The sequence below is a fragment of the Heterocephalus glaber genome, unplaced genomic scaffold (genome assembly GCF_053883595.1).
Source record: "Heterocephalus glaber isolate CG9 unplaced genomic scaffold, H.glaber_assembly_v1.0 deba00000942, whole genome shotgun sequence".
In the NCBI taxonomy this organism is placed as follows: Eukaryota; Metazoa; Chordata; class Mammalia; order Rodentia; family Bathyergidae; genus Heterocephalus; species Heterocephalus glaber.
The window spans coordinates 1,227,671-1,245,667 of record NW_028258174.1 but is presented as its reverse complement, the minus strand read 5'-3'; the positions used below and the strand labels follow the sequence as shown (position 1 = coordinate 1,245,667).

Here is a 17,997-nt window from a genome sequence, read left to right as displayed (position 1 = left end):
ACGGAACCACTGAGCTAAATCCCTGGCCCCTGCAAATGTTATCTAAGAATTTTGAAATTCCAATAGCCATTATATACTTTAATCTTTTACCGAATATTTCTTTCTATGCTTTCGTAAAATGTAAGTTGGGACCTAATAGTTGTGTCTAACAGGTAACTTGGTGTGCTCCTCAGAACTTTGTAGTAATCTGAGGCCCAGCACAGTGGTATATTTTCACATCAGTCTAGAATTTGCATTTTTGCAGTAATTCCCATCCTTTTTGCTCTGTCATCACTAACAACTTTTTTTATTGGTCCAGAATACAAAGCAGCAGGACTCTAGGGTATGGGCACAACACTTTGCTCATTTGTTATTGCATTCTGCCCTTAAAATACTCTTTCTCATTATGCTCCTTTACACATTGGGATAATGTTGATCATCTTAATTCCTGCTGGGGTTACTGACAAAGCTTGGAGAGCAGTTTGTTCCTCAAATATATACTGTACAATAATTGTACTTATTATATTGGTGAAAAGATTGATATTTGAATTTAAGTTTGGAAAGTACTAACAAAGCATTGTCAGTCTTGTTTATGGGAACTCATTTATGTCTTCTTTTAGCATGATAAACCTCAGTGTTAATCACAAAGTAGTTTACCTTAGTGTTTTAAGTAAGCTGCCATATCCAGTTTAATTTAGCCCTTGGTTATTGATTTTCAGGGTTTGTGTGTAGAACTATAGTTACATTGAACAGATTGCCTTGGTAACAATTCTCATATGACTGATGTATGATGAATTTCTTTGTGTGTATCCAACTACAAAATTAAGATTAATGATAAAATCTTGGCCATTTTGTGGAATTTAGAAGATTATGAAAATGTTAAGACTTTGGTTTATTTTCCTTGTTTTCCAGAAGTAGTATTAAGTTACTAGCAATTTTCAAATTTTTTGGTCAAGACTTAAAAATGACTGGATTTTCATATGAGCTGTACCTATCAATATTTGAAATTAGAGTAATGTTAAAGTATGTATAAATTATTTATTTAAATATACAGTAGCATTATAATTTTATATTACGAAAGTATAAAATGACATAAAAAGGACAGTTACAGCCATGAAGGGCTGAAACCGGAAGTAGCTACGAGAGCATGGATCTGCCTTCAGAAAGTTACAGTGAAAAATAACTTCAAAAATAAGCAAAAGAAAAATTTAGTATGACTAGCATTGTTTCACACTTTTGTGTGTCTCTGCAGTCTGGTTTAACAAGACAGCTGGGTTTTCATATATACTTCTATATTCCATCTGTTCTAGTATGTTATTTGAAGTAATTGAAGAAAAGCCAGCCCCACTAAAAGATTGTTGCAAAGGAAAAACTGACTAGACTCCTTGAGAAGACTGGGACATACCACACATGGAGGGAAAGTTCTGGATTAGGGAAATAAAGTCAGATTCATTGGGTCGTTTACTCCAGTTTTGAATGATGCTGTACTTTGTGACTAGACCTGTGCTGTTGAGTATAGTAGCCCCTAGCTAGCCACACGTGGCCATGAGCGGTGAATGTGGCTAGTCCTAACTGAGAGGGCGATCATTGTAAAATACTACATTCCAAAGACTTAGTAAGATAAAAAGAGTAAAGTCTGTTCAGAACTTCATATCAGGACTAGGGGTATGTATGGCTCAGTGGCAGAGTGCTTCCCTACTGTGCATTATTAGGCCCTGGTCTTGATCCCCAGGACTCCAAAAAAGCCAATGAGAATTCTATATTAATTACATGTTAACCTGACAATACTTTGAATCTTGAATAAAATATTCCTAAAAATTAACTTAGCTTATTTCTTTTTACCTTTTCTAGAAAATTATGTGTTGTAGCTTGCATTATATTTCTACTGGACAGTGCCTATCCAGATAATATGATGGAATAACTATTACACATTTCTTTGAGGAAAGAGGTTTGGAAAAAGATTTTGGAGTTGTTTTTCTGTTTTGTTTTTTATTTGTGCCGGGGATCAAACTGGGGACCTTGCTCTTGTGAGGCAGGCATGGCACCACTGAGCTAAATCCCGGATCCCCAGCCCTTGGAGTATTTTTTTTTTTTTTTTTTTTTGAGACCAGGTCTGGCTATGTAGTCCAAGTTGGTCTTCAATTCACTGTGTAGTCCAGGCTGGCCTTGACCTCTTGATGATCTCCTGCCTCAGCCTCCAAGTGCTAAAATTACAGGTGTGCACCACCACGCCCAGCTAGATTTTGGAGTCTTAATGTGTTTGTGGTTAGAATGCTCTATTAAAAATGAATTGAAATGACTTTACTATGATTGTCTCATTAAGTCTGCTTTTGAATTTTTTGTTTTTGCAGTGCTGGGTGGCAGTCCCAGGGCCTTGTGCATCCTGACAGTCACTTTATCCCTGAACTGCATCCCCAGCCCTGTATTTTTGTTTTGGAGTAATAATTGCTTCTATTAGTTGGTCATACTGTTCTGCTTTATTTTTTAGTCTTCCTTTTACATCGAGCTTGCAGGTAATTTCATTTTATAAGATCCACATGTACAGTCTGTGTGGTATGCCTTTATATTTCAGTGGGGCGACTGCATCTGGACTTTTCTTAGCTGCTGTTTAATAATATAATACTATAACATATTTTGCTTCTGTATAGTATTCTTGAGACATCTTAGTGTTTTACGACTTGGCTGGGTAATATTATTTGCAAGTTATCCTCGTGCCCATGAATTCTTTTTGAGAAAGTGTTATTGTTGTTGCAGAATATATGCGAAATGATAATTTGGGGAAATAAAATAAGGAATAGAAGATTGTAAACTTACAGAAGCAGTTATTTCCCTTGACAAGAAAATAAGAGACATGTCTGTTTTGAAGGATGAAAGCTTGCTATTTTTCTGAGGATGGTCACTATTGTTAGACATAAGATAATAAATCATAGAAATGGTTAAAGCAATGAATAATTTTAAAAATAGAAAAATAATACAGCCAACAAACTTGGTTTCTTTGGATGGGATTAAAGTCTTTGAAACCGATGACAGATTTAGGATTTACCAGATCAGCTCAACTCTGAACAAATCAGGCCTCTGGGATGAAACTCTTAAGGGTCCCATTCATTTGTGCTACCAAGCAGGTTCTCAGTTACTAACTGCCAGCTAGCTGTATTCTGGGTTTGGGGTTAAGTTAGTTACCATTGTCTGCCAGGGATATATAGTTGATGCATTAGCATATTAGGGTTACTGAGAAAACTTTAAAAACAACCTTGAGCAGCCAGCCCTTACCTTAGAGAAGACTGAAACCTTTTCGCAGCTAAATTTTGCCATGGCTAAATGTCCACCTCTGTTGCTTGAACCACATAAAAGTTTGTGAGTAATTGTTTATATTTTATCACTGGAAAAGAAATATAAGACAGGAAAAGTGAGCATGCAATTTTTGTATCACATAATGAACTTTTTTTTTCCCCTAGAAAGTACGGTCCTAACTAGCCAGATGGCAGTGTGTGATGTTGGCATAACGACCATCAGCTTAGATTTTCTGGAACTGCTCCCACTTTCAAATACTTTCTCCCATGTGTCTTGATTTTTCATTGGAAAAACATCTTCTGAAAACTGCCCACCTGTGAGTGTCTCTCCCTGTCTCCACCTTCCCTCCTGCAGTATGGATTAGCTCTCATTGCTCCTATCTAAGCCCAACCCCCAATTTGTGTTTTTCCCCCATCCCTTCTCACCTACTTGGGGTAATGCTGCAGCAGTTCTCTCCTGCATTATCAGTTCTTTTCCTTTTTACTGGATTATTACCATTGACATACAAAGTTGCTATTGTTTTTCCCTCTTGGAAAAAAAGCCACTGAAAAATCCTCTTTTCATTTTATTTGCCCCCTCCTATCACTCCATTTTCTTGCTTTCCTTAATAACAGAAATATCTGAAAGAGCTGGCCCTTAGTCTGATTCCTTCCCATTGTCTCTCAAGCACACCACACCACAGCGGCTGCTCCTAGGGTGTTCCTCATCCTCCAGAGCTAGGGTCACATTGCCTCCCAGGAGTGGGCGAGGACTGAGGGAAGACCTCATAGCGATTCTGGGCATCCATTGTGGAATCAAGGGAGGTATATGACCCTGGAGAGGTAGGCAGGCTGCTTCTGGAGAGCCTCATGTGGAAGGACTGGTCTCAGAAACATGTCAGGCAGAAGAGAGAAAAACAGATTCTTTCATGTTTTAGAAAAGTCATTTTATATATTGAATCTGTGTGATAAGCTACTTTGGATTATTGTAGTAGACTAGCCAATTTACTTGAACAAAAACCCACTTATTATAAGAATGTTTTTAGATTTAGCTGATAGTTATGTAAATATTCTTTAAAAAGCTATGTATAATAGAGCAAGTGACCTGATTTACTGTATCAGAATAGATGCATTCCAGTGTATTTTATGCACTCAGGAATCTCTGTACTTACTCTAAAATCATTTTTCTAGAAAGATTTTGTTTTAGGAGGTGGGGACTATTTTTCAATGACCAGTGTCAGGATCAAGTACTTTATACCCACATTTTGTTTATTAACAGGTTTAATGTTTGTCTTCTTCACCAGACTTGGCACCAAATGCCTTTGTTGTTTAAAAAGTTCATAAATGAATAAATTATTAATGATGCCATCTTAAAAGAGCAAAATCTGTGAAATACTGAAAGGTCTGAGGACAGTTTCAAAAGCTGAGTTTCAGAGAGATTTTGAGCAGTGGTGTTGTTGGTATAAATGAGTGTCTGTGACTTTCCAAGTCATTTTCTTTGGAACAACACTCATTTTTTTGTTCTCCTGTGTGATGGTAAAAAATTACTAAGGTAATTATTTTGTAACCTATATTTTAAGATTCTAACATTATACCTGGTTTGTAGTCCTATAATTTTTAAACCATTCTGTTCTTACTTTTAGAATAAGATAAATTGTGTTTTGATGAATTGTATTTTGTAGGTGGTTATGGAGCAACAGCTTTAAATATGAAGCGTGATCCTTTACATGTGAAAACCAAAGGGGCAGAATTTCCTCTGACGCTAGGTCGGGATGTCTCCGGTGTGGTGATGGAGTGTGGGCTTGATGTGAAGTATTTCAAGCCTGGAGATGAGGTGAGCTAATACTTTTGTTTTTAATTCTTTATTCCATTTCTAAATGTACAAATATGGTTCTTTTGGAAGTATATTTTATATTGACCATTTGTCATCTTTTCCATAAATGTACTGACCTTTGGCTGGAACCTTCATGCTCTTGATTCTGTTACCTTTTTTTTCAAATAATTAAAAAATAACTTTGCCAGGTATGGTGGTTCATGCCTATAATCCTAGCTACTTGGAATGCTGATGTAGGAGGATCACAAGTTTAAAAGGCCAGCCTTGGCAACTAAACAAGACACTGTCTCAAAATGAAAACATAGAAAGGGCTGGGGATGTAACTTGCTGCTTCCTGGGTTTAATCCCTAGTACTACAAAAACAAAACCATAAAAAATCCACAAACTTGGACTATATTGACCTTTCAAACTATTTGATTTTTCTTGAAAGAGCCTTTAAATGACAATTTCTACCTTATGGATTAGATTGTTTTAAACTAGCTAAAGTTTGGTGTAATCTTCTGTCATTTGTCACTTTGAACACTTGTGCCAGGAGATTGTAGTGAGCTCATAATTACAGCCATTAATGTTCTGATTGCTTTTCTTACAAAATAACTAATCTCTATGAGATGGGTATAGTCAGGCCCAGTTTACAGATGAGGAAGCCAAGCTATAAAAAAAGGTCCTACAGCGAATAAGTGGTAGAGCCAGGCTTCAAACACCAGAGACTACAGTCTTTTTTTTTTTTTTTTAGGTACCAGGGATCGAACTTGGGACCTTGTGCTTGCGAGGCAGGCGGCAGAATCACTGAGCTAAATGCCCAGCCCCCAGTCTTTAAGTAATGAGTCAATCCAGCGGGCTGTACTGGCATCTGCTTCCATTGTGGTTTGGCTTGATACGTCCTGACTCATACTAAGAAATTTATATCATGTGAAAATGACTCTTTGTTGGTGTATCAGAGAGTGGATTTGTGTTAGGGAACATCTTCATATTTGCTGGGGTCAGAAAATCCCTGTCTGTCAAGAAATTGTGTGTCTGTATGGTTTCAGGTCTGGGCTGCAGTTCCTCCTTGGAAACAAGGCACTTTCTCGGAATTCGTTGTGGTCAGCGGGAATGAGGTAACTCATCATCTCTGCTGAAGGACCATGGGGACATAGAGGCGGACAGATGTCTCTGACATCATTGTTTGTTTTTCAGATGAGGTTCATGTTTTATAGGCAGTTTTTAAAAAGCTAAAATAAAGACTGGGAATTTTTGAAAGATGAAAAAAGGCATTTGGTATCACTTCAACAGCACTGCCCACCAGAGCAGTCGTCTTTGTCTCGTGGAACAGAGATTTGGAATGAGATCTAGAACTCTGCTGTGTGTTTTTTTTTTTGGTTCTTCTACCAAGTGTAAACAGCTTGAAAACAGATTTATCCAGTGGAGAATATGGATTAATCATAAGCAGAGACATGGAAGTGTCAAGCTGTTTTGAACAACTTTAAAGACAACAGTGTAGCTGGTGTGGTAGCGCGTGCCTGTAATCCCAGGACTCGGGAGGCTGAGACAGGAGGATCAATGTGAGGTCCAGGCCAGTCTGGGCTACATTGTGAGTTCAAGGCCAGCCTGAACTACATACACAGCAAGACCTTGTCTCAACCCAAAAAAAGAGGCAGTGTAATTAAGTATACATTTTGAATAGAAAGGGAGAGGTTAACATTGGGGAAATTGGTTAAGAAAGGGAAGCAGGAAAGAGGAAGGGAGGGGTATCACTAAGATTGGAGAAAACCTAGAAAAATTACTTCGTAGAAAAGGAGGGCAAAGGAAGTAGTTGTTCCCCAAAACAAATTAGAATGTGTTTGAGGATTTAAGGTTTAATGGTTTTATTTTTAGATATACTTACAACTAATGAGAATATTGCATGTGGGCTTTTTATTAATGATGAAATAGCTAAATTGAATAATGTATCATGCAAAACATTACTGAGCCTTTGTGAGGTGCTACTTGGAGAGAGCTACTTGGAGAATATTCCTTAGGGATAATCTTGGAATAGGGTGTCTAGTAAACACTGACCCTGGAAGATTTTTATAGATTTATCTCTGAAAATACTAGGATTGCTAAGAAGGTAGATGTGCTTACTTATGCTCATAGGCCTGTTTATTTGTGACTGTTGTCTTCAAATACAGGTCTCTCACAAGCCCAAATCACTCACTCATATTCAAGCTGCTTCTTTGCCATATGTGGCTCTCACAGCCTGGTCTGCCATAAACAAGGTTGGTGGCCTGAATAACAAGAACTGCACAGGAAAACGGTAAGTCTATTAATGGCAGCATCTAACCATCCCTTCTTTCCTTTGGTTAGTTCTTAGCAGTAGATTTATCAGAAGCATTGAAATTAGTATTATATACATGATCGAAGTTCTGCTGACATTTGGAACAAGTTCCAAAGAACTCTATTTGTGTTGATTATACTCTTTTGAACTGAAATGTGTAGATGGGCTTTAGGAGTCCAAACCTTCTAAAATAATGTAAAATTTTGAGTGGGAACATCCCTGAGATGAAGGTCCATAGCTTTTATCATATTCCTAAAAAGGTTACAAGTCATCCCACACACTTTAAGAATGACATCAAGGTGAAGGTGTTTTATTCATACACTTTCCAGGAGCTGCTCTCACATTTGTTTGTTTCCTTTCCTTTCCTTTCCCTCTCTCTCTCTCTCTCTTTCTTTCTTTCTTTCTTTTCTTTTCTTTTCTTTTCTTTTCTTTCTTTTCTTTCTTTCTTTCGAGTTTTTGAGACAGGGTTTCACCATGTAGTTCAGGCTGGCTTTGAACCAACTGTGTAGTCCAAGTTGGCCTCGAACTCGAGTCAATCCTCCTACCTCAGCCTCCCAAGTGCTGGGATTACAGGCGTGTGCCACCACACCCAGCTTTCTTTTGAGTATTTCTATGAAAAGCAAATATGAAGGGGCTGCAAACCGCTATTGAATATTCATGATGCTTTAGGCCCATTCTGATGCTCCGAAGACTTGAATGTATGCTTGTTTAAGTTGGTACCAATGCAGTGCCTATAAATGTCTCAGATGTATAGTCATTCTCTCATCTGCAGGTTCACCTTCATCACTTTCAGGTAACCTGTGGTCCATCCACTATGGTCTGAAAGGGTGAAGGTAGCACAGTAAGATGTTTCAGAGGAACTGAGAATGAGAGGGAGAGCCCCTATGTTGACATAAGTTTTATGACCTGTTGTTATGTGTTCCTAATTAATTATGTTTTTGTTAATTTCTTACTCTGTCTAGTTTACAAATTAAACTATCATAGGTATGGGGAAAAAAACAGAGTGAAAACGGGTCATTGCCATCTGTGGTTTCAGGTGTCTGCTGAGGTTTTACAACATACTCCCTGTGGATAGGGGGACTATTGTATTTGAGGTCCTGTCCAGATTCTCCTGCTTTCTACCTCAATGACTTACTCAATTGATTTTTTTTTCTATGAGTTTGTTTTGAAGATTAATAACATATAAAACTGGTGGCACAGGTTGTGGCACATAGGCATTCAGAAAATGGTGGCTATTAGCAAGGAGATTATAATATTTGCTTTAAAAAGTTGGTACCATAGAAAAAACTGATCTTGTTTTTTTTGTTGAGAAAACTGTACTGAGAACCATTAATGTAAGGGAGGAGAGAGCTGTAGATAAAATTATAATAAATTAAAGCAATATAGTTCTTTTTTATTAAGGAGTTTTGCAGGTAAAATAACGTCTACGTCATTGTATATTCCTATTATGAAATAGTACACTTTACATTTAAAGTACTGAGTGCACTTTACATTTAATGTACTGAGTGATAAAGTGCTAAATTTAATGAAAGTTTAAACTATTCTGAAAGCATTGTGAAGACTGTTCATCTAATGAGGTGCTATCATTTATCATAAAATTCAAAGCAAATCTTTCCTCTAAAGGTCAACCTTGTTTATTTTTAAAGCTTTTCTGGCCTATCTTTTGAAGTTGCCATTTTAGTCAAACTGTTTACATTAAATGTATTTGACCACAGATTTTTCTAACGGTCTATCTTAACAACCTTGCAAAAATCTCACTCCAGATTTTTTAGACCTTTATTGTTGTTGTAGGGTTTGCAATGAAATTGATGCTTTGTTTTGTTCTGTTTCTCCCTTAAAAGCATTAGGCTTTGTATGCCTGCATGACTGTATGCATACTATGGTAAGAGAACTTGCATTCCTTTGTTTTAAGGCCCTCGAGGAATACTTTTAATATATTGTAGAAAGCAATTTAAGACAAAAATCTGACTGGCTGTCCTTGGATGGAGGTATGAACTCCTGGCTTATTGTAGGCTTTGTGGATAATTCTTTGGTATGCTGTTATGGTCTATTTAGACAATACTGGCCTGAACTGGGAAATTGGAGCCCTGTATCCTACTCTCTGCCAGCAGCTAGGCAGGTGATCATATACAATGTGTGGTCTCTTTGGAGTGTCCTCTGAGTCACTGAGTGTAGGACACTATAGATTAGTGATGGCAAACCTGTGGCACATGTGTCGCAGTGGGCTGTTTGTATCATTGAAAATTCTAAAAGGTTTACCATCACTGGTATAGATAGTGAGGAGAACATTGAGAAGTAGATAATTTTATACCTTTTGAGACCATTGTCCTGTATTATACAGAGTTAGATCTGTTTATTGATTTAGCCACATTAGTTAACCTAAAGTAAAATTCATTGTAAAGCAACTTAATAATTTACATTGTGAACTTCTTTTGTATTCTCATATGTGTAGTGACCTGTGGGATGCATATGTTGTGAGTGATAGAGAGACCCTGCTGTCTGTCTCTTCAGGCTGCTGTAACAAAATACCATAAACTGATGGCTTTCTCACAGTTCTGGATGCTGGAAAGTCCAAGATCAAGATAATGGTAGATTCCATGTCTGATGAGGGCAGATTTCTTGTTCCTAGACAGTGTGTTCATGTTTTCCCTCTCATGCTGGAAGGGGCCAGATATTTTTTGGGTTGCTTTTAAGAGCATTGACCCCATTCATGAGGGTTCTACCTGCATGACCTAATCACTACCATACCATTACCTGGGGGTTATGATTTCAACACCTGAATTTTGGGCAGATTCAGACATTTGGATGATAGCACTTAACAGTTGTCACTCCCGGAAATGTCAGTTTACTGAAGTTGCTACTCATGGACTATAATAATGGCCCACTTCTTTGCTTATTAGTGAGAATTACAAGAGAGATGAGCACCTTAAAGAACTATAAAAATCTGTTTTTTGGGGTTTTTTTGCAGTGCTTGGCACATGTTAGGGAAGTGCTCTACCACTGAGCTACATCCCCAGCCCAAAAGTAGTTCTAATGAAGAAATTATATAGCAGCATTTTATTATACTTAAACTCAGAGGTTCGAGTACCCTAAGTGAATTTTTTTTTCATTCTATTCATTGTGATTGGTGGAACCTGTTTTAGCTTCTCTAAGCAGTAATTATTCTTTTTCTGTTACCTACAATATTAGCATAAAGGCATACTTTAGTTTGTACAAAACAGGCCAATATTTGTTATCAAGTATTTACAGTCTGTTTTTTAAACCATTTAAGGAATTAAAAGCAAAAACTGGTAATAATAAGATGAGCATAATGATGTACACCTATAATCTCAGCTACTTGGGAGACTGAGGCAGCAGAATCACAAGTTCAAGGGCAGCCAAGGCAATTTAGTGAGACCTTTTCTCAAAATAAAAATAAAAATAAAAAGAGTTGGAGATGAGTCAGTGGCAGAGTGCCCCTGGGTTCAATCTCCAATACTGCCACAAATTTAAAAAAAAATGAAAAAAATTCACTATCAACATCTTGAAAGATTTTTATAAGATTTTTTTTTTTTTTTTTTTGTGGTACTGGGGATCAAACTCAGGACCTTGCATTTGCAAGGCAGGTGTGGCTCCACTGAGCTAAATCCCCGGCCCTTTATAGGATTTTTTGTAACTAGCAACTTCCTGAAATTAAGACACTGCTTTCTAAGAGTCCAGTGGTGTTTACCCACCTGTTCTTTCTTAGTTATCTAATTATATTTCTGTAACAACTGAGCATTGGTGAACCAAGAGGAATTTAATGCTGATGTCATATAATGTCAATTTTTTCTGTATTTTGGTATCACTAAAAATATCAGATTGACTTATTCCCTTGTTATCAACCTATCTGTAGTTTCGTTGATTTATTTGTAGGTAATTTAGGGCTCTAAAGATGAATAGAAATATTTTTAAAAGTTGTCACAACTGATACTTTGTGAATGTGGTATAATCTGAAGGCTTTATTTAATGGTGGTATCTTCTGTGCCCTTGAATATTTCATGCTCTGCCTGAAATTCATCTCTTGCTGGGAAAATTGTACTTCACTCTGTTTGACAGAAGTATTAGAAAGTGTTAGAAATTGAATCATTCCTCTTCCACAAAATAAATTTCACTTTTAAATTCTGTATGCTGGAAACTCAATACAGTGAATTTAGCAATAATTTTCAGTTTCTTTTTTGAGATTAGTCTCTGACAGTGAAAGTTTGTCATGTAAGTGTAAATTAGGTGTCTGATTAATTCTGTTAATAAACAGGCTCAAACTTAAAAACACCAATCCTCCTCTCAATATGTTTATATTAAAATTAAAATGGCCATTTGGCAATCCTATGAGCTTTCTTCTTTCATATGTCTTCTACTGCCTGTCCTTTACCTCCCCACCCACGTAATTTCTTCCCACTTTGCTCCACCACCCCTGTGGGCTTTGGCTTTTCATCTGTACCTGGCCAAGTCATTTTGGGTAGGGGACAGGTTCAGTTAACAGAAGAGTAGAAACCCCACTCCTGGAAATTTTAGTTTTATAGGTACCCTCATGAAGTCAGAGGTAGGTTGCCAAACCCAGTGATACTTCTAAATTCTTTTTCTGGTGTGATCTCTCTGAAGTATCTGGGACTGTTTTAGGGACACCAAACTCCTTTACTTTTCTTCTTGCCTTTTGACCATTTGTCATTTTAAAAAAGACTTTGTCTTCTAGCCCTTTAAGTTCTAAGTCTAACCTCTGTACTGAGTTCCAATTAGATGTTTCCTTTGTATTTCAAACTCAATTTATAGAAAATGAAACTTAACCAAGTATCACCCCAGCTATCATCCTAATGTCAGTTAATTGTGATTTACCTTGAGCCAAAACTTGTTATTCCTAAACCCAGTTTCCTCCCTTTCTACCGCTCATATCATATAAAACTTAGGATTGTTGTCAACTTTTGAACAATGCCTTTCAAGTTTCTTTTATCAATGAACTAAGATTTCAAGGCATTTCAAGTTTTCTTGTTCAGTGAATAAGTCTCAAATACTATTGGATTTTAATTAACAAGTCTTATTAACTAGTTTGTTGTTAACATGTTCCCTATAGTGGTATATTTGAAGTTTTTACATGTTTTGATTGGAAGAATTTTCCACAGACTAGCTTTTTGCTCTGTACATACGAAACCTTGTTAATTTAACCTTGTTTGTTCTTTGCTACTCACATAATCCAGTACTGGATGTAGTCATACTCAGTCTTAATAAAATATCATGATGGTATTTTAGCTGAGTTGACTTAGTGAGAGATGGGAATATTCTTGGAAGGCATTCTTAGACCAGAACAGCTAGCAATAACTAAACTGTATGAAGAAGTGCCTCAAAAATTACTCACAAATCCACAGCAAATGTACCACAGTCCCCCTTTTCCATGTGGTATATGTTTCTGAGACCCACCCCCCCCATGGATGCCTGAAACAGATAATATCAAGCCTCATACATTCTGTGGTTTTTCCTATCCATACATAACTATGATAACATTTAATTTATAAAATAAGCACAGTAAGCAATTAATAATAACTAATAAAATAGAACAATTATATAATAATCTACTGCAATAGTTAAAACTTATAAATTATTTATTTCTATAATTTTGTTTGTGACATTTTTGGGTCACTATTGACTATAAGTAACTGAAACTGCAAAAAACAAAACCATAGATAGGAGACTACAGTACCTCTAAAACAACTTCCCTTTAGCCAAATCTAGTACCTGACAAGAGGGTGTTTATAGTTTAGCTATGGAATGTCCCCCCAAAGCTTGTGTTTTGAAGGCTTGATCCCCAGTGCTGAAGTATTCCAAGGTGGGACCACTAGAAGTTGATTGAATCATGAGGACTGATGTCATGAATAGGTCAATCCATTGGTGGGTTCATAGTTAATGGGTTCTAGGGTGGCAGTGGAAATCTTAGGAATGAAACCTAGTTAGAGGAAGTAGATGACTGGAAATGTGCCTTTGAAGGGTATATTTTGTCCCCAGCCCCTTTTTCTCTCCTTCCTGGCCACCATGAGGTGAATAGCTTTGTTCCTCCATGTGCTCCCTACTATGACGGTCTGTCTCATCAAAGGCCTAGAAACAACAGAGCCAAGTGATCATGGACTGAAACCTCTCAAACTGTGAGCCAAAAGAAATCTTTTGTCTTTTAAACTGATTTTCTCAAATATTTTGTCACAACAACAGAAAGCTATTACAAAGAAGTGTGTTGGGAGCAAGTATAGGAATGGAAAAAGCAATCTTACCTGATTGTGATGGGCATATCTTTCTTTTGTTGTTATTGTTTTGTTTTGTTTTTGAGATGGGGTCTCACTATGTAGTTCAGACCGGTCTTGAACTTTCTATATAATCCAAGCTGGTCTCAAGCTCTCAGCAATCCTCCTGCCTCAGCTTCCCGAGTGCTGGGATTACAGTTGTCTCCTACCACACCAGACAGACATATCTTACTTTTGTAAATTTTATAAAAATGCGTTCATGCAAATACATTGCTGGAGCTGTGTATAAGTGAGGGGTCCAAAGCTTCAACTTCATTGGCTGCGTGGTAAATCCTTCCTGGTCATTTTATTGTCACCTGTCATAAGCATTCCTTCCCTCTGCTTCTGTGCAAGATTGAAGGAAATAGTGATTTGAGATGGTTCCTACTGCCTATCCATTTGGGAAGAGGCATTCCAGTACCTTTGGTTGAAACTGTGAATACATCTCAGATAAGAGAAGCATTCTTATCCTATGTGTGAAGTTCTTACTCCATTATGGGTTAGCTAAAGTTTTATAAATAGTTACCCTGGGCACCTTGCCAAAACTTACAAATAGTAGTTTTGTTTTCATGGGAACGTGTATGTAAATTTCCAAACATCTACTTTATACATGAACTCTCCTACAAATGGGGAATGTCAGCATGAATTACAGAGGCATAGAAGAGGAGGACACTCAAATCCAGCCTATCATGGTCTTATTTGGTTGATTTGCTTTATAGCTCTATACTACTTAGTCCAGTTAAGTTTCTCACTCACTTTAGGGAATAAACTTAGCATATTTTGCTAAGATACTTTGCTATCTTTTACTCACCTTTTCCTCCGATTTAAAACTAGTACAGTCAGGGCCAGGGATTTAGCTCAGTGGTTCCGGCACCTGCCTCGCAAGCGCAAGGTTCCGAGTTTGATCCCTGGTACCAAAAAAACCCCAAAACAAAACAGTACAGTGGACCCTTGACTTAAAAACTCAATTTGTTGAGGGCTGATTGTAACTCAGGTTGGTCAATGAAGGCTCAAGCTCCTCTACACAGCCTTCAAAGTCTCTCTCCTGTATACAGGCTGATCTCAGTGTCCTTAGAGAGGCATTGGTCCAGGATTTCTCAATCAACCCCACACAGGAAAGGATGTTATAATGTTCCTTCCAGAACCCTTTAAAGGATAAAACTGTATCTCAGATCATCTGGAAGCACAAGAGGCCAGCATTCAGGTTATAATACAAGACTTTGTAAGTTAAAACTAAAATTCTGGTTATAACCCAAGTTGTTCATATGTCAGGCTGGTCATAACTCAAGGGTCCACTGTACGTGAAGAAAGATACATTTTCAGCATCATCCTTATTTCTTAAAGACCATTTGTTTCTGCTATGGAAGATTTAGCTGTGTTTGTTATTTTTCTAGGCCATCAGGAGTTAGTAGATGGTGCTTGCGTCTTTTTTCCCCTCTGTGTGTGGTGGTGGTGGTGGGGATCATGGAGGCCATGTACTTGCATGTTAGAAAGGTGGAGAAATGAAATATAAGCTTAGATTAAATTAGCAGTTTCTTTTCATTGGCTCCCAGAATGCACCTCTCTGATTATTGTTTCATAGATGAGGCATCTGAAGATTAGGGATTCCAGTGGTGAGAGAGCTGAGAATAGCGCCAAAGTCTCTGGATACTCAGCCTTGACATTCAAGGATTTCTGAGACCAAGCAGTAATACAGAAACTTGAAGGATGATTTCTTCCTTCTGGTTCTCTGGTTGTTTTGCAGTTAATTTTTTTTTTTTAATTTGTAAGGCAGTTTATAACCTACCTCATAAGATTATAATACTGAAAACTGTGATTGTAGAGGACTTAAGTACCCAAATGCTAAATAAAAAGTGTCTCAGTCACAGAAGAAAAAAAAGCCAACTTTGCTTTAGTACTTTAATTTTTGTTTAGGGAGACTTCAGAGATTAGACAGAAATGAAGAGCAACTTGGAATTTGGCTTAAGAATGCATAGCAGTATAATAATTATTCATGTTTCCCTGGAATTTTTTACTTTTGCCACTAGAGCAATCCTTACTAACTTCAGAGGAGCTCTCTTTATGGAGTAGGAAGCAAGAGAAGGCATATGATTAAAAATCTTGACAATTTTGAATTATAGTGCTTTTTTTTTTTTTTTTGGTACTGGGGATCGATCTCGGGTCCTTGCACTTGCAAAGCAGGCAGCAAAACCACTAAGCTAAATCCCCGGTCCAATTATAGTGCTTTTTGCAAGTAAAGTGTTTTCTTGACACCTTTTGTATATAAACCAACCAGCAAACAACATGGCATACCTTTCTTCACAGTAACAAATCATGTTTTGCACTTTGTGGGTGCCAGCAGGTGGCAGTATCCAGAACTGAAGCTGCTATTTCAGTACCACTTCCTTTTTTTGCCAACCCCTGGTGTGAAACGTAATTGTGCTTTTTTATTTGAGAAAATGAGGCTGGTTTGGTTAAGAATTATGAAGAGATGAACTGACAATAATGAGGTAGGAGGTGTGTCTGGCAGTTGAGTCCTTAAACAGCCATTGTATTTAGTATCTTTTTAATCCATCCTTTGTAGGGAGAGAACTAGAAATTAACTTAAGATTTTCTTTACTGGAAGAAGCTTTAGTGCAGTCTTTCAAGCTCCCAGGTGGGAGCAATTGTCCTGAGTGTGGGATCTAATGCTAATTGAATAATCTTTAAAGTCAAGGAACATTGATCATGCGTCTGCTACATCTAGGGTAGTATGGCCAGAGCAGGGCATAATGGGGGATCTCTGTCTCTGAGAGTTGGCAGAATACTTTGGGAAGCAGGATGTATGCATGAGTTAACAGTGTGACAGAGGCCAAATGTGTGGCTCTGGATTATGTCTAGGGTATTGTGGAGGAAACCTGGGACTTGGGCTTTCAAGGGAAGGGAGAGCTTAGCAGGTTGGGAAGATATTTTCCTGGAGAATGAGCCAAGGTGCGTGGAGCTTAGGAAGAATAAGGAGCCTGGGGTCTCAGAGCAGGACAGTTCTGCTTAGGAAATAGAGGAAAAGGAGAGAGTTGAGATCATCAGATTATGAAGACCTTGAAGGAGAGTTTAGCTACATTTCAATAAAGTAGGAGAGTAAAATAGTTCACTGGTGAATTAAATTTTAGCTGGGTCACTGAGGCACTTTTAGTGCTTTCTTCCCCACTTAGTATCACAACTATAAAGTCTATGAAGTGAAGAGTTTTGGAAGAGTGGGTCTTCAAAGTTTCTTCTGCTCTTCACAATTGATAACTCTGTAATATTAAAACTATTCTAGAAGGAACATAATTTACAAGGAGACTTTTAATTACATTTGATGGTATTAATTTGAAAGGAAACAGCTAGCTTAGAAATTTTAGTAGTAACTTTTTTTTTTTTTTTTTGGTACTGGGGATTGAACTCCGGCCCTTGCGCTTTTGAGGCAGGCGGCAGAACCACTGAGCTATATCCCCGGCCCAGTAGTAACTTTTAAGATAAAATAAAGGGTAACAACCAGCCTTCTATGATACAGGTAAGAAAGAAAAAAAATGAAAGTAGGGTTAAGTTTGTAGTCCTTAAACATGTTCTGAGATCCAGAGTACCTGCCAGAGCTAGGTAGCAAAATGCTCTACATTTTGTAGCAGCCAAGACGAAAGGGACCCACAGCTAGCATTTATGTAGTTTATATTGACCAATAAATAACAACAGCTACTCCCACCACTTAGTCTTCAGAAAAATGTTCTTCTGTGGGTACTGCTCGGAATTCTCTCCACAGTATCCCCTTAGCTAATGGAGTCTCAAATACCAAACAATTACTTTTTTGTAATGACCCTCAACCTCAATTGGTAGCATAATTACTAAAGTGCAATTCAGTACAAACAACTTTCTGAAATCGTGCAGTCCCGGTAGGCAATTCTCTGAAGTTCTAGCTTAATTCAAGAGTAAAGTGTAATAATATGTAAAATGAGCCAGGTGTGGTGGTGGGCTACTGAAATCCCAGCCTGGGGTACATAGTGAGTTCAGCCAGCCTGGAATACATAGAATATATAGCAAGACCCTAGCTCAAAAAAAAAAAAAAAAGGCATAAAGCAGTAATTCTTGACCATTTTCTTTTGGATCACAAACTTCTCTGAGAAAAGGATATTGGGTCTAGATCCCCCTACTTTCCAGTGCACACATGCATACTCATACCTATACCACATTTTACATGTTATTTTAGGAAATTCGGAATTTTAGAGGAGTCACGATTTCTTTGCCCCTGCCCCCAACTCACCTGTAAGCTAAGCACCGTCATCTTGAGTGGCAGGAGGCTCTAGTGAGTAGATAGCGCCTGCAGCACAGGAGGATTATGTTGATAGAATG

General features: G+C 37.6%; 1 protein-coding gene across 4 annotated transcripts in view; it reads left to right on the top strand.

Annotated features, from left to right (window-relative positions):
* Rtn4ip1 (reticulon 4 interacting protein 1) overlaps positions 1-17,997 on the top strand; it is a 40,501-nt gene that overhangs the window by 943 nt on the left and 21,561 nt on the right. For all 4 annotated transcript variants that reach the window (XR_205694.4, XM_087208697.1, XM_087208696.1 and 1 more), the window contains exons 2-4: positions 4,931-5,082; positions 6,111-6,179; positions 7,230-7,354. Coding sequence is in view for 3 of the 4 variants with exons in the window: in XM_004855437.4 (XP_004855494.1) it covers positions 4,931-5,082; positions 6,111-6,179; positions 7,230-7,354 (346 nt within the window). In the remaining variant the exon portion in view is untranslated. The remainder of the gene's footprint in view (positions 1-4,930; positions 5,083-6,110; positions 6,180-7,229; positions 7,355-17,997) is intronic.